Source organism: Gopherus evgoodei, chromosome 1 (genome assembly GCF_007399415.2).
Source record: "Gopherus evgoodei ecotype Sinaloan lineage chromosome 1, rGopEvg1_v1.p, whole genome shotgun sequence".
NCBI lineage: Eukaryota > Metazoa > Chordata > Testudines > Testudinidae > Gopherus > Gopherus evgoodei.
In genome coordinates this window covers 342035370-342051709 of record NC_044322.1, presented here as the reverse complement: position 1 = coordinate 342051709, position 16340 = coordinate 342035370, and the positions used below count along the sequence as shown (strand labels likewise).

Here is a 16340-nt window from a genome sequence, read left to right as displayed (position 1 = left end):
GGTTTTCACACCTCAACTGCTAGAATAGAGCCTCATCCTCCCTGATTGAACTACCTCATTATCTCTAGCTTGCCTGCATATATATACCTGCCCCTGGAAATTTCCACCACATGCATCTGACGAAGTGGGTATTCACCCACGAAAGCTCATGCTCTAAAAGGTCTGTTAGTCTATAAGGTGCCACAGGATTCTTTGCTGCTTTTACAGATCCAGACTAACACAGCTACTCCTCTGATAGTGGGATGGAAAGGGGACAGAAATAATGAAAATGGAATAAAGAAGCAGACAAGGAAAGGAAATGAGAAAGAAGTCAGAAGAAATAATAGAGATTTTCAGATTCCAAGGCCAGAAGGGACCATTATGATCATCTGAAACTTCATCAAATAATTCCTAGAGCATATCACTAAGAAAAACATTCAAACTTGTTTTTAAAATTGTCAGTGATGGAGATTCCACTATGACTCTTGGTAAATTGTTTCAATGGTTAGTTACTTTCACTATTAAAAATGTACAGCCTTATTTCCAGTCTGAATTTGTCTAGATTCAACTTCCAGCCATTGGAATATGTTATATCTCACTGCTAGATTGAGAGCCCATTAATAAATATTTGTTCCATATGTAGATACCTATAGACTATACTCAAATTACCACTTAATATTCTCTTTTGGTAAGCTAACTAGACTGAATTGCTTTAGTCTATCACTATGTTTTCTAATCTTTTAATAATTCTCATGGCTCTTCTTTGAACCCTCTCCAATTTATCAGCATCTTTCTTGGACTGTGGACACCAGAACTGGACACAGGATTCCAGCAGTGGTCACACTAGTGCCAAATATGGAGACAAAATAACCTCTCCACTCCTACTTGAGATTCCTCCGTTTATGGATCCAAGGCTCACATTAGCCCTTTTGGCCCCAGTGTTACACTGGGAGCTCATGTTCAGCTGATTATCCACCACCCCCAAATCTCTTTCAGGGTCATGGCTTCCCAGGACAGAGTCTGCTATCCTGTAAGTAGGGCCTACATACTTTGTTTCTAGATGTGTATACTTAGCCATATTAAAATGCATATTGTTTGCTTGTGAGCAGCTGACCAAGAGATCCAGATCACCTGAATTGTGAACTGATCTCGTCACTATTTATCACTCCTCCAATTTTTGTCATCTGCAAGCTATCATTGATGATTTTACATTTTCTTCCAGGTCATTAATAAACATATTAAATAGCATAGTGCCAAGAACCAATCCCTGCAGGGCCCCACTGCACACACACACTCAATGATGATTCCCTGTTTAAAGTTACATTTTCAGACCTATCAATTATCATCTAGGTATGGCCCCATCGCTGTAGTATCTCAGCATGTCTAACTATTTGGAAACAGACATAATCTCTCCCTTTCTTCCATCACAAAAATAGCTTGAATAGAGTTGTGTGTGGGTGGGTGCATGCAGGTCCTACTGAGAGACAGCTGAGCAAACAAGTTATATTTTGCATTGAGTTCTGAAAGTCGTGAAGACTGTGACAACTGCTCTCTTGCAGGAGTGAGTTCCACAGTGTAGGTCCTGCTCCTGTGCTCTGACCCTCCCTATGCTGCTGGGAAGTGTCATGGTTCCAGTGGAATGTAGGTTTGGTGGGAGGTCACATTGCAAAGGGACAGCTAATCTCTCAAGTGGCTTGGTTCAATCCAATGGAGCACTTTGAATATCAGGACAGAGTTCCTGAACTGGATTCTGTTCATTGCAGATCCAGCATAAGCAGCAGAGCACCAGGGTGTATGTGTTCACAGCAATCTGTGTTGCAGATGTTGGTTTTTATATATTGTTGGCAACAAATTTTGTGTTAAGTGCTAAGTATTATCTAGGCTTGGGCTACCTTTGTGACGCTGCACCTCATGTTCTTTATAATATATTGTTATAATATGAATATGGCATAACTAAGATACGTTTTATACAAGATGGATCATGTCAAGTAGAACTGGAAAGGTTGATTTGCTGAATGTTATTATCCAATTTGTACACATGTATCATTCCTGTATCTGAAGTTGGGAATACTGACTATGTAACAATTACAACTGTGTGTGTACTTGGGGAACACCCACCAGACAGTAAGCAATGAGCCTGGATGGGCCATTAGGAAAGACAATGAGTCTTTGAAGATGCTGATCTCCCATCTTCCTGAAGTTCCTTCCTGTGATATTACAAATAAACCTTGTCTCATGGTTGCTTTGACCCTGAAAGGTCATGTGATCATGTCACCTGGTACAGGACACCATCTTGAGCTGGTACTTTCCCACTGAAGGATGTGGGGATCAACAGGGAAACAAAAGGTTCCCTATGTAAATCCTATTTCAGGCTGGGGAGTGAATTAATCAGATCTCTTCTCCACTGCCTCCCTGCCTACAAAGGAAGACTGCTGAAAGCACCTGATGAAACAAAGGAACTAAGCTGGGGAAAGGCAAGGGCTGAGTCCAGGCTAAGACAGGGGTAGCCTGTGAAGAGAAGTTACTGGAACCCTGAGCTGCAGAAACTCTGCAACCTGCCTAAAACAACATTTAGGGTGGGAAATTACTATTTGTAACCTGTTTCTTTAGTGTATTAAACTTAGTTTGTGTGTTCCGTTTTATTTGCTCAGTAATCCGCTTTGTTCTGTTTGCTATCCCTTATAATCATTTAAAATGTACCTTTTGTAGTTAATAAACTTACGTTTTATTTCAAAACCCAGTTTGTGCAATTCATAACTGGGGGGGGGGAAGAGCGGGGCATATCTTCCTCCACACTGAGGGAGTGGGGATTTTTATGAGTTTATGCTATGTAGATCTTTATACAGCACAAGACAATATAATTTTGGGTTTACACTCCAGACGGTGTGTGCACAGGAGTGCTCAGCATCCCCTAGCTGAGTCCTCCCACCCAGAGCTGATCACAGACTCTGTGTGATTCTATAGCTGGGTGTGTCCCTGCCTGTGTGTGTGTGTGCTGGAAAGGGGCTTGAGAGCCTGTCACAGCAGCATAGTGTAAGGGAAACCCAGGCTGGTAGAACAGGCAGGCTCAGTGGGACCCCAGCAAATCCAATGGCACTCCAAAAGGAGGGGTCCAACCCCTCACAACCATAATGTGCTTTTTGACAATTCAGTAGATCAACATTTTAGAGCAATATTTTCATGGGAAAAAGCACTGATCTGTATTAGGGAAAAAGACTACATTACAGTATTCACAATTGGGGTTCTGACTTACGTCTGATCTGAATGAGCTAAACTTATCCCTCTGTAATTCCACTAGCAATTAATATAATGCAGTTTCTAACCTGAAGGCTGTTATTTTGTTGAGGCTAGAATCCTCTCTGAAGCTAAAACCCAAGCAACAGGAAAAGAATTGGACTTCTAGGAAGGCAAAAGTTTGGACGATGGTGGCTTGCCCAAGAATTTTGTTTTGTTTGTTAATTTAAGTGATCAGTATAACTTGATTATTCAGTATATATCATTGGGGATTTTTGTTTCACTTATTTCTTTGTATAATCTTTCTTTGCTTTCTTAACTCCTCATAAAACTTGTACTTTGTTGTATTCTGAATTTGATACAAGGTCTGTATTTGCATAGCTTTTTCTTTTGATGATCAATCATCTTGTGCTTCTGATTTGCTGGTTACAGTCAGTTCCTTCCCCATTGCAAAAACAGAAGAGAAAAAACCCAAAATGTATTTTAAGAACAATCCAAGGATATCTGTATTTAATAAAAATCAGTCTTGATTTCAGAGAGATGCTATTTCAACACAATTAAATGGTTAATAGAATGTGTAACCAGAAATCTGTTAACAGATTGGTACTGAAAGCCTTTGGTGTTTTATTTTTCATTAGTTTTAAACTAATAATTATAAAGTAAATTAAATAGACAATAGTCCAGTATTCTTATTAGGTATTATGCAAATTTCTTCTCTATTATTTTCTACATAAGTCCAAGTCGATATTTAAAGATTCTCTTAAATTGCAAACTGAACCTCATATAATTCACAGGATACCTCCTCAGAATCCTAATCCATTTTTAAGTAACTAAGCCCAGAAGGCTACAAACACCAAAAAGTCAGAGGAACTTGGTAAAGACAGCTCACTGGAAATTTCATAAGACCTCTCCCATGTTGCAGGAGCAAAAACTAGAGCTACAGACTTTGAGCCACGTCTGTCAAGCAAGTTGCTTTCTGTCTCAACTGAAAGCAAGTACCTTGTAAGTAAAAACAAAAGCCTCCAAAATAAAACAACATAATATGAGGAATATTTTTAAAGAAATTCAAGCCACTTCAATTAGGCTGATTTCCTTTACAGTGTGTTATGTTAGTTCAAAATACAATAATGGCTCAATGGATAGAAATGGCAGAATTATTTGACAGGAACACATTGACCATGTTTTGAAAATGAAATACAGTAAAATATGAAAAAATTCTGTTCAGTCAAGATGTTGGCTAATAGAAGAGCTCTTTTCCCCATGTTTCAAATTCACAATCACCTTGGTATAGAGACAACTTTTATGGCACTACACGAGTATGCTTTATAGAAATTAGTGAAGCAATGCTGCTATGTTCTTATCATGCACCCTGTTTAAACCCTTTGGTTTAAATCCCCTTGGTATTGATGTTATGGTAACTCCCCATACATCATTCAGTGTGTTGACATGTTTGGGGTTTTCTGTTGTGTTTTTAGCTCAGTGGTTTGAGCATTGGCCTGCTAAACCTAGGGATGTGAGTTCAATCCTTGAGGAGGCCATTTAGGGATTTGGGGCAAAAATCTGTTTGAGGATTGGTCCTGCTTTGAGCAGGCAGTTGGACCAAATGACCTCCTGAGGTCCCTTCCAACCCTGATATTCTATGATTACAAATGCACCAGTAGCTTAATAAAGTTGGGAAAAGGTTCAAAATATAAAGTAGGGAGATAAATCAGATGTATGAGTCAAAAATATCTTAAAGGCTTCAGTACACATCACACACATTTTAGCCATTCAGTAGCATCAGGGATCGATCAGCATGAGATGAGCAGCCTTTGGTAGGTGTGCAGGGTCCTGAACCGCAATGCAGCAATACAGAGAGCTGTTCCTGAGTCACCAGGTGCTGTCATTCCCCACACATCTCACCACTCCACATCTGAAATGGCTGAATTTCTACGAGAGGTTGCCTGGATTCGAGCTGCCACACTGTCTCTCATCAGGCTGAGTGGTGATGAAGGAGTTTCTGACAGAGGGAGCAGCTCATTCCCATTCTGCTCACCATAATGTGACAGCATCCGCTGTATAGATGGTCAGTAACATAGTCCAGATTGGTCATATGTTGATGAGTCAGTGGCAATGCACCTCTCATGTATCTTTTAAAAAGTGGTAGTTGTGGCATCGTCTCCTGTATTTTTGTTGCAATACACCACCTGATGTTAGGAGGCAGGATATTAAAAAGGACTGGTAGCCACTTGGTGTTTTGGGGTCTCATTGTTCCTGTTGTTTTCTCCAACTGAGTAACAGAGTGTTTGCACTTTAACTTCCCAAGTTGAGCCTGCCAGCTTATTTAGAAGGCCATCTCAGTTCTTAATCTCCTGAACTACCTTGGTGAAGTGTCCTTTTAGGTACTTAAGTGTACAGCCTAGAGTTCTTCTTTGAGCGATGTCCCTGTAGGAGCTCCACTTTAGGTGATTGTGTGCTCTGAGCCTCTACTTGGAGAACTTCGACAGCAATATCTGGCCAGGCCACGCATGTGCCCTCTCCAGCTCTCGTCTGTGGCGACAGTTGATTAGCACTTTGTGGCCACCCCACTTCTCAGTTCCTTCTCAATTGCCCTTGGTCCCTAGTCAGAGCTCTGGAAGTGCCTTTACTCACTTTACCTCAGAATTAGTTTAGTTAGATTAGTCAATTAGTATAGTGTAGTTAGGTTTTTTGGTTAAGACCCCTTTACTACTTCTCTCCCCATTTAAAAAAAATTCTTTCATTCCATCTCCTTAAGGGACGTTATTTTTCCTCAGGATGCCAGGGTCTCCTGGCTTTAAATGCTGCCTCTCCTGTTGTGAGGCAATTCCAATCTCCAACGGACACTCGCAAAGTGTCCAGTGCCTGGGGGAAACTCTACCTCAAAAGTGCATATAGTGCCACAATCTTAAGGCCCGGACAAGGAAAGCGAGAGACCTTAAACTGAAACTTATCCTGATGGAGAAGTCTCTCCATCCCACCTCAGATCTGGGATCATAAACTTCTCCTGTCACCCCATCACCATATGCGGTTCCCCCCACTCCTCTACCCCGCAAGGAAGGAACTTGTCTCCTAAAGGACGTAGACAGACGAGAGCTAACACTCTCCCTACCAAGACTGTGTCAAAGAGGAAATTCCTGACTCTATCCATCACATTGGTACCGACCACGCCGCAGCTTAATACCTTTGAGTCGGCAGGGACCTCCGGTCCCGGTGTTTCCATCAAAGTCATAGACCCTAAGTGGGCAGGCTCTAAGAAGGAGGGCAGAGAAGACTGCCCCCTCCACCTCAGCACCAGTAGCACAAAGCGCTCAGTACCGAGCGACTCTGTACTCTACAGACAACAATGTCACCTCTTGGCTCTATGATGCACAGTACAGATGCTACTGCACCACAGATTACCACGCCATCCTCTGTATGGTCTACGCCAACTCTGTTCCCTTTAGTATTGCATTGTCCCCCAGTACCACCTCAATTCTCTGTACCGCCTTCCGCACAGATACCTCCATCGGTACTGCAACCTCAACAGTTTCTTGCACCGAAGGACTGGATGATTGCCCTAGTACCACAATCACCTCTCCTCGATACCAATACTGCTTTGGTACTTTCACTGCCACTCACGCCACCAACTAGACCTGCCCCTCCTTTCTCTAGTGAGGAGAACGAGGAAGGGAGGCTCTCTCCTCCCAACACACTTCACCTATACAAGGCAGTGTTTGGTCTGCACATCAGGAGTACCATAAACATGTGCCGCAGCCTGATTTTCAGGGATGGTATGGTCACCTGTGGGGGCCTCCACCTATGTCCTTCCCACCTCAGTGGGTATTCTGGGATCTGTGGGCAGCTCATAGACAGTATTGCCCCAACCCTAAGTGGCACCATGGAGGTACACAGGTACTCCTCACCAAAATTCAGTGCCAACAGATGCCCCTCCCAAACTGACCTTTGAGGAGACAGAAGTAGTCTTAGATCAGGAGGCAGCTCCTGCTACCACCATTTCATTCTCACCAGATGAGACTATCATGCCCCTCTGCCTATTGCTGGAGATGATTTCAGAAATTTCCAATAACTCTTCAAAAGAATAGCAGACACACACCAGATACCCCTAGAGGAGATCTTTGAGTCAGGTCACGAGCTCTTGGACATACTCTACATGTCTGCCTCCTCCAAGATTGCCCTCCTGATTAACACAGCATTCATGGAACCCACCACAAGCATCCTCCAGACGCCTCACTACCATCCCACCCACATGTAAGAGAGAAGACAAAAATCATTATGTTCTTTCAGAAGGGATTGAATTCCTATTCAAACACCCTTAGCCAAATTCATTGGTAGTCGATGCAATTAATGAATGGGGCAAACAATATTACTCTAGAACCACTCCTTATGATAACCCAGTTTGCTCACCCAATTATCAAGATTCCTCCAAGGAGTGTGCAACCTCTACCCAGAACCCAGAGCCCCCAATGTCCCTGTGGGACCTGACTTTTGTACTTTGATCTCTCACAACTGCCCCATTTGAACCTTTGGCCATATGTTCTCTTCTACATCTTTCCATGAAAGTAGCCTTCCTAGCTGCCATCATGTCTGCTAGCATGTGGGAGAAATAGGGGGTCTTATGGCAAGTCACTCTCAGACCTCACCCTAAATTTTTGCTTGAAGTTCCTTCTTCCTTCCACATTCATCAACCTATCCATCTTGCATGTTCTTCCCTAAACCTCACAAGGATAGAAAAGAGGCAATTTTCCACACCATGCACGTCAGAACAATGCTAGCCTTTTATCTTGAACAGACCAAGTCATTCAGAAAGACTCCTAAATTGTTCCTCTCCATCACAGAATGTTCCAAAGGCAAACCCATTGCTAAGCAGAGACTTTCTAGATGGATTTCAGATTGCATCTACCTCTATTACTAACAACATGACCTACAACCTTCCCCCCACACCCTGCTCATGGGTCAGAACACACTTCACAAGATCTGTAGCCACATCGGCTGCCTTCCTGAACGACACGCTTATTATCGACATATGCAAAATAGCTACTTGGCCATCATCTCCCACATTCATACAACATTGTATCATTGATTAGGTCTAAGCACCTGACACACGGCTGGGACACAGTCCTCTTGTTTATTCAGAACCAACTTTGAATCCCTCCTCCCACCAAGGGGCACTGCTATACAGTCACCTAAAGTGGAACACCCACAGGGACATCTCTTGAACTAAGGTTCTTCAGGATGTGTCTCTCTGTGGGTGCTCCACTACACCCTCCTTCCTCCTCTCCACTTTGGAGTTCTCATCAATACTCTGCGTAGAGAAGGAACTGAGGTGGGGCGGCTGCACAGTGCTAATCAACTGCCACCATAGACATGAAATGGGGAGAGCGAATGTGTGGCCTAGCTGAGTATTGCTGTTGAAATTCTCTGACTAGAGGCAAGGGGGCACAATGACCTAAAATGGAGCACTCACAGGGGGACACATCTCAAAGAACCTCAGTTACTGCACAAGGTGAGTAACCTTCTGTTACACCTAGATATATTGGCTTTGGGTCATGTGCTAGTCATTCTCCATTCAAAATGTTGAGTCTTCATGAACCGTTTTCATGATTGAGGTGAAAACATGAGGACACTGTCTTTGACACACAATAATTTAAGACTCCAATTATTGCAGTAGCCACTGATAGCTGCCATGTTTTGGTTAAGATTGTCCTTGGCCTTTTTGAAGTCCCTGTCTCTTGAAGCTAGGCAGATGTCATCCACATACTTAAATGGCTTTGAGATTGTTGGAGGTAGATCTTTCTGTAAATATGTTGAAAAGAGGTAGGGCAAAAATAGATTCCTGAGGGAATCTGTTCTTCCAGATCCTCCATGTGCTCAGTTTATTTTCTAGCATCACCTGGAATTGTCTGTTTCAAAAGATCATTTCTGTAACTATAAACAACCCATTGAGGTAACATCTTTGACACCATGATCAATAGGCCAATGTGCCAGACAGTAGTCAAGAAACACAGCCTCTTATCTTTTTTCCTTCTGCTGAAAACCATTTTCTGTACAGGTAGTAAGAGCAAGAAGCAGGTCCGGAACCTTGCCCAGTTCATCACTCAGATCCTGTTCTACTGTGGGCATAATTCTTTGAGGAATTAGTTGCTCCAAACGTTTGTAAGTACAGCTCAAAAGTGATTATCCTATGGTAGCTAGCTAGAATGGACTGGTGTTTTCCTGGTTTTGGTATAGCTGTTGACAATCATTTTATGCTCTTCTTACAAAGATGGAACAGAATTTCTGGTGCAATCTTGTCAAGGCCACATGTTTTTCTTGCTTTCAGCAGTGCTCTCTTCATATCTTCAGTGGATGAAGACTGAAAGATGTCGTATTCACATGAAAGTGGAGACAGTCTATATGAGTGCCATTCCCTCTTTACTGATTTCTCATATCCCTGTTGACTTTTGTCGTATCGGTTAGTATGTGGTGACGCTGTTTGGGGACACTTTCCACTGGTGTGTGGTTAGTGGTTTTTGCACTGCGCCAAGCTTCCTTCTGAATGACTGTACTTTCCTGCTAGACCTTGTCACATCCGTAGTTGATTTAACTTATTCCCAACATTCTCTGTAACAGGCATAGAGGTTGTCAGTGGTTTGCTGTCTCTAAGTTACCACATTCTTCACACTGTTTCAGAAGTTCTCTGCAGGCTATGTAAGTCTTTTGTTAGACACATGGGATAGATTTAGTGGCTGCTTCAAAGATTGCTTTTGAGAAGCAAGTGTAAGTGTTTTCTTCAGAATATTATGTGGTATGCACACTATGTACTCATTGATCAACTGATAATTTTTTCCTGTCTTCCCTTCTATAATTCCACCATAATCTAGGTATAGTGGTTATTATGGAGATTGTCACTCCTATCAGAATAAGAATAGGGCAGAAGGGGACAGGTAGTGGCTGTGTGGAAGTTTCCAAGACCTCCAAAGGAGGCTGGTAACTGTTGGCCCCTGTGACGAGTTAGACTCCCCTTCTGGGGTGCCATCTGATGTACTAGGATTTCACTGAGCCTCTCCTGTTCAACCAGCCTAGGTTCCTGCTCCCTGTTTTGCTGAATTAGGCTCTTCGGCCTCTTGCAGCACACACACACAGGTAGGGCCAGACCCTGCTGCAGTCACAGACTGAAGTCAGCTCTATGTGAGAGGACTCCCCTAGCACTCACGTGCACACCCCTTTTGGGAGATAAACCCAAAATAATATTGCCTTGCACCATACAGAAAAATCTGCACAGCACAAGCTCATAAAAATCCACCCTCTTCCTCAATGTGAAAAGAGATGTGCATGACTTCTTGCTCCCTCCTGTTAGAAATTGCATTTACTGGGTTTAATAATAAAACAAAACAAATTTTATTAACTATAAAAGGGAGATTTTGAGTGATTCAAGAGATAGCAAACAGAACAAAGCAGATTACTAAGCAAATGAAACAAAATACGCAAACTGAGCTTAACATACTAGATAGGTAGGATACAAATTAGCAAATTCTCACTCTGAGTGATAAATAGGTCGGCAGATTCTTCAGGCACAAGTTGCCTTGGCTTTCCCAGGTTTTCTTACACAGGCTAAAAATCCTTCCTGCCCGGGATCATCACTTCCCCCAGTTTGGTCTTTGCTCTTCAGGTGATTTTAGGTGTGTTGTAGGGAGAGTGAGGTCCTCTCCTGTTGTCAGTGTCCCTCTTTTATATCTTCCCCCCACTTGCTGGAAAGCTTTTTTGCTGTGACCTGGGTCAAACAGTTCCCACTGTATGAAGCTATCTGACCTGGGTCAAGCAGTTCCCATTATGTCGAGTTATCTCTGAGAGGTTTCTGTTGTGCACAGTTCCTCGGGTAATTCTTATGCTTGTGTGCATTTCTTCAGTAAGCTACTAACATTGTTTGTCCTCATCCAACGTAGCACATTTGAAATACAGAGACATGGTCAATATTTCCTGCTTCAGATACAAAAATGATACATGCATATAAATTGGATAAACACATTCAGTAAATCATGACCTTTCAAAGGATACCTCACATGGGCCAACTTGCAGAAAGTATATCTTAGTTATACCATATCATATCATATTCATATTTCTTTGAACAATATGGAGTGTAATGTCACAGCCCCCTGTGGAGATGTCCCAGCTGAGGTCAGGAGAACAGAAGTACTTCCATCATGCAGAGAAAAAGTGGCTGGCGGCTTAAGGAAATGAAAGAACTATAGATCATTTATAGAAGCCCAGTCTGTGAGATCCTGTCCATTCTTGTCAGATTCTCTTATAGACCCAGAAGGTGTGGGTGACTGTTGAAGCCCCTAATAGATGGATAGATGGATGCTGAAGTAAAGATGGGGTGTTTCAGGCTACATCAGCAGGCTTATAAACATTCGCAACTTCAAACTGACTAACTCTTACAATATCACAGTGAGGCAAAGTAGTTGGCAGGGCCTTCACATAAATATCAGATTTCACATAAATGGCTCTGCCACATTTTCCATGAAGATTGTAGCTAACAGTGTCATAGCCTCTCACTATCAGCCAACTGGCAAGGAAGGAATCTGCGTGCTTTTCTAAGAGACCACTAACATCCACCCTGTGACAGGCCATGAGATTCTCTATTACTGAATGCTTTGCAGCTGACAGCCCCTCAGTACTGAATTGAAGAATGGAGAGAAAAGGATCAGCAAGTACCACTCCCGTATCACTGTGCACTGCAGGAAGCCAGTATAAATGGTTAAACAAAGAATTGGTTTTGAAATCTCAACCTTTTATACAGGTCGGTGCATGCAACATTAAATGCTATTTAACAATCTTACCTTGCAATAGCCCTGATGAAGTCAAGAGAGACAGTACATTTGTACTTTGGTCCATCAAGCTGGTCATCATGACCAACCAAGGTTAAAAGCTGGAGTGTCACAAGAGAGGTGATCTAGAAACAAGAGACATCACTGAAACATTACTCACTTTTGCAAACAGGAATAACAATGACCAAATTTTCATTTGTCACCAACATAACTTTTGCAGGGTCACCAAATGTCTCATATTTCATAAAGAAGTTCTACATCTGGCTATACTGTCCCACTGATTGTCACTCTGTTCTGAAACCAACTGACCCAGAAGGGTGTAAATTCACATAACCAAGTCTGCAGCAGGAGCAGCCTTATGCATAGGTTGAAATCTAGGGCACTTCATATCAGAGGTTACCCTGAAATTCTTCTTAAATATCTCTATAGTTCCGTTAAACTCCCTGAATTGGCACTTCCTAAGTCTTGACAGCCACCTAAGACATACATCAAGTTCACTTCCGTCATATGTGGAGACCATCTTTTTGAATCGTCATACTCAGAGTTTTATACCCCAGAGCCCCTTGTGCCAGATTAGACCACATTTCAAACAAACTCACTGAATCACCCTAACCTGCCGTGAGACAGAAGCCCCAAAGTTGGAAGGCAGGATGAAGGGTCCTGAAGATCATGCACTAAGCCAAAAACCCATCCCTTGGGGAGTGGGCCTGGAAGAAAGAGATATGTGTGTGTGCACACATATGTACAGACACACACACACACACACAATATCTTGAGAGATCGATCAATGTGCACAAATAGACATTTCTCTCTTTTCCTTCTTTCAAAAGATGATCTCTTAGCAGAGTTGGATAAGTACATATCAATACATACATGCACACTCAATGCCATTGAAGTCTTGATAGTTTCCACGCTGTGGTATTACAGGTATACACCATATTAAACATATGGAATACACTTTGCTACTTACTTTAAATGGCGTCCAAGTACACACTAAAAATAAAGGAAAAGAAGGAGTATGGAGACTAGGGTGACCAGACAGCAAATGTGAAAAAATGGAGTAATAGGAGGTAATGGGGGGGAGGGTAATAGAAGCCTATATAAGAAAAAGATCCAAACATTGGGACTGTCCTTATAAAATTGGGACATCTGGTCACACCTAAAGGAGACCCTAGAAAAAGTGTGAATGGTGAGAGACAAATGAGAGAGAGAAATGACAAAGGTGGAAGTACAGATGTAGAGATATAGGAAAAGAATGAAGCTGGAAGTTACAGAACTAGAATGGAAAAAAGACAAAAAATACGCTATGAATACACATTTAGTTTAACAGAGCTGCTGAAGGCTAATCTGTGTTAAGTGTGTGCCTCAAGGGTGATTTTTATTGTTGTTATAATCATCATCATCAGATGTAATAATAAATATTTATATTGTATTATACTAGCACCCAAGGGCTGCAGTCAGGATTTAGGTCCAGTTGTGCTGGGCACTGTACAAATACAGAAAAGAGACAATTCCTCCCATAAAGGGTTCATAGGCTAAAGACAAACTTATTTACAGGATTTATTTTTAAAAAGTGTCCATATTGTTGGCTATTTTCTCCTTCTGACTTCAAGATTGAGGGTGGGATGCCAAGTTCTTTGCCAAAGGCATCTGTGAACCTGGTGTGGTGTGCAGGTGAGTTCACTGATCAGTGTCCCATTAGCTCTGCTTGACACTGCAGAGGAAGCTGGGTACTAGTCATAAGAGGAAAGCTTTTGTAGCACCTAGCCATCAGGACTCTGTTGGGGGAAGCAGGAGAAAAGAAGGAACCATTATCGCCTACTACATCACTTGGGATGACCAGAGGATGACAAAGACAAAACTATGCCACCATCTTAAGCCCGCACCCGCACTCCCTTACTGGCTGCTCAAGCTGTGTCTTTGTCTGGCACCTTACTGTCAGTTACTCCTGGGGGAATTCTGTGCCAAAAAATTAAAAAATCTGCATATTTTGTCAAAATAATACAACAATCACTTCAGTTTCAATTTTTTGGGTAATTTATTTCAAAATATCTGTCAACAAGTATGTCAACAATACAGACAACAGCAAAAAAGATTCCCCCAGGAGTAGAGAATTAAACAAACCAGTTTCAGTTGGGGAGTGCTGGAGGGGGCTGTGTGGGGCCCCCAGAGCTTCTTCCCCCACAGAGTTCAAGCGGATGGGATAAGTGCACCCGCATGTCTCCTATTCTTGGAGGGGAGTGCAGTGGAAAACAATTAACAGAGTCTTTGTTCTTTGATGTCTCATAATGTCTCATTTTGTTTCAATGGGCCTTCTTGGTGGGCAGGACCTAACACCCTCTGTAGGAAGCCAGCATTTTACAATAATTAATATTCCTTTCCTGTTTGATGACTTGCACAATCACAGAGGATTACAATGCAAACATTTAATATCGCTTTATAATATGGGGTACAGATGTTATAAGTGAGATTAATTTTTGTAATTGTTTGACAGCCCTACTGCATATAATAATCATGATTAATTGCAGTTTTAATCACATTGTTAAATAATAATATATACTATTTATATAAATAATTTTGGATGTTTTCTACATTTTCCAATATATTGATTTCTATTACAACACAGTACAAAGTGTACAGTGCTCACTTTATATTATTCTTGATTACAATTATATGTACTGTAAAAAAGATAAACATAAATTTTTCAATTCACTTCATAAGTACTGTAGTGCAATCTCTTTTTGTAAGTTGCACTTTCACGATATCTACAATTTTTTTTTACGTAACTGCACGAAAAAATAAAATAAAGTAAAACTTTAGAGCCTACTGTCCAGTGAGTCCTAACTTATTGTTCAGCCAATCGTTAAGACAAACAAGTTTGTCTATATTTACGGGAGATAATGTTGCCCGCTTCTTATTTACAGTGTCACCTGAAAGTGAGAACAGGCATTTGCATGGCACTGTTGTAGCAGGCGTTGCAAGGTATTTACATGCCAGATATGCTAAACATTAGAATGCCTCTTCATGCTTCAACCACAATTCCAAAGAACATGCTTCCATGCTGATGATGGGTTCTGATCAATAACAATCCAAAGCAGTGTGGACTGATGCAGGTTAATTTTCATCATATGAGTCAGATGCCACGAACATAAAGCTGATTCTCTTTTTTGGCGGTTCATGTTTTGTAGTTTCTGTATCAGAGTGTTGCTCTTTTAAGACATAATTATGACCGCATGCTCCACATCTCATCCCCCTCAGATTTTGGAAAGCACTTCAGATTCTTAAACCTTGGGTTGAGTGCTATAGCTATTTTTGGAAATCTCACATTGGTATCTTCTCTGCGTTTTGTCAAATCTGCAAGGAAAGTGTTCTTAAATCAAACATGTGCTGGGTCGTCATCTGAGACTGCCATAACACGAAATATATGGGAGGATGTGGGTAAAACCACAGTGCAGGAGATGTACAATTCTCCCCCAAGAAGTTCAGTCAAAAATTTAAGTAATTCATTAATTTTTTAACAAGCGTCAGTAACGTGGAAACATGTCCTCTGGAATGGTGGCATAAGCGCGAGGGGGCATATGAACATTTAGCACATGTGGCACATAAATACCTTGCAACCCTGGCTACAAAAGTGTCATGCCAATGCTGGCCTCACTTTCAGGTGACACTGTAAATAAGTGGGCAGCATTAATTCCGATAAATGTAAACAAACTTGTTTGTCTTAGCGATTGGCTACACAAGAAGTAGGACTGAATGGACTTGTAGGCTCCAAAGTTTTACATAGCTTTGTTTTTGAGTGCAGTTAAGTAACAAAAAAAATCTACATTTGTAAGTTGAACTCTCACAACAAAGAGATTTCACTACAGTACTTGTATGAGGTGAACTTAAAAATTCTATTTCTTTTGTACATCTTTTTTACAGTGCAAATATTTGTAATAAAAAATATAAAGTGAGCACTGTACACTTTATATTCTGTGTTGTAAGTGAAATCAATATATTTGAAAATGTAGAAAAAAACATCCAAAATAAATTTCAATCGGTATTCTCTTATTGTTTAATCGCAATTATTTTTTGAATCTAATTAATTTGTTTTGAGTTAATCACTTGAATTAACGATGATTGACAGCCCTAATATGCTGCATCCTACAAGCATTTCATAAAGTCTAAACACATACTTATAAACTTAACATCTATTTTAACAACACTAACACAGAGATGAGCCAGACTGGTTTCCGGCTATGTATTGGTTAGTGTTTAGTTGAGACCTAGGGGCCTTGGCATGAGGTGGCACCTGGTCTGCCAGGTGTCACTGAAGGGATG

The 16340-nt window shown here is 41.4% G+C and overlaps 1 protein-coding gene across 4 annotated transcripts in view; it reads right to left on the bottom strand.

The window, feature by feature from the left end:
* ORC5 (origin recognition complex subunit 5) overlaps window positions 1–16340 on the bottom strand; it is a 141555-nt gene that overhangs the window by 2215 nt on the left and 123000 nt on the right. For 2 of the 4 annotated variants that reach the window (XR_003999199.1, XM_030553733.1), the window contains one exon: window positions 12033–12145. Coding sequence is in view for 3 of the 4 variants with exons in the window: in XM_030553733.1 (XP_030409593.1) it covers window positions 12033–12145 (113 nt within the window). In the remaining variant the exon portion in view is untranslated. Of the gene's footprint in view, window positions 1–12032; window positions 12146–12990; window positions 13014–13609; window positions 13799–16340 lie in introns of those variants that run through there. The other 2 variants (XM_030553896.1, XM_030554186.1) reach the window with 2 other exon arrangements.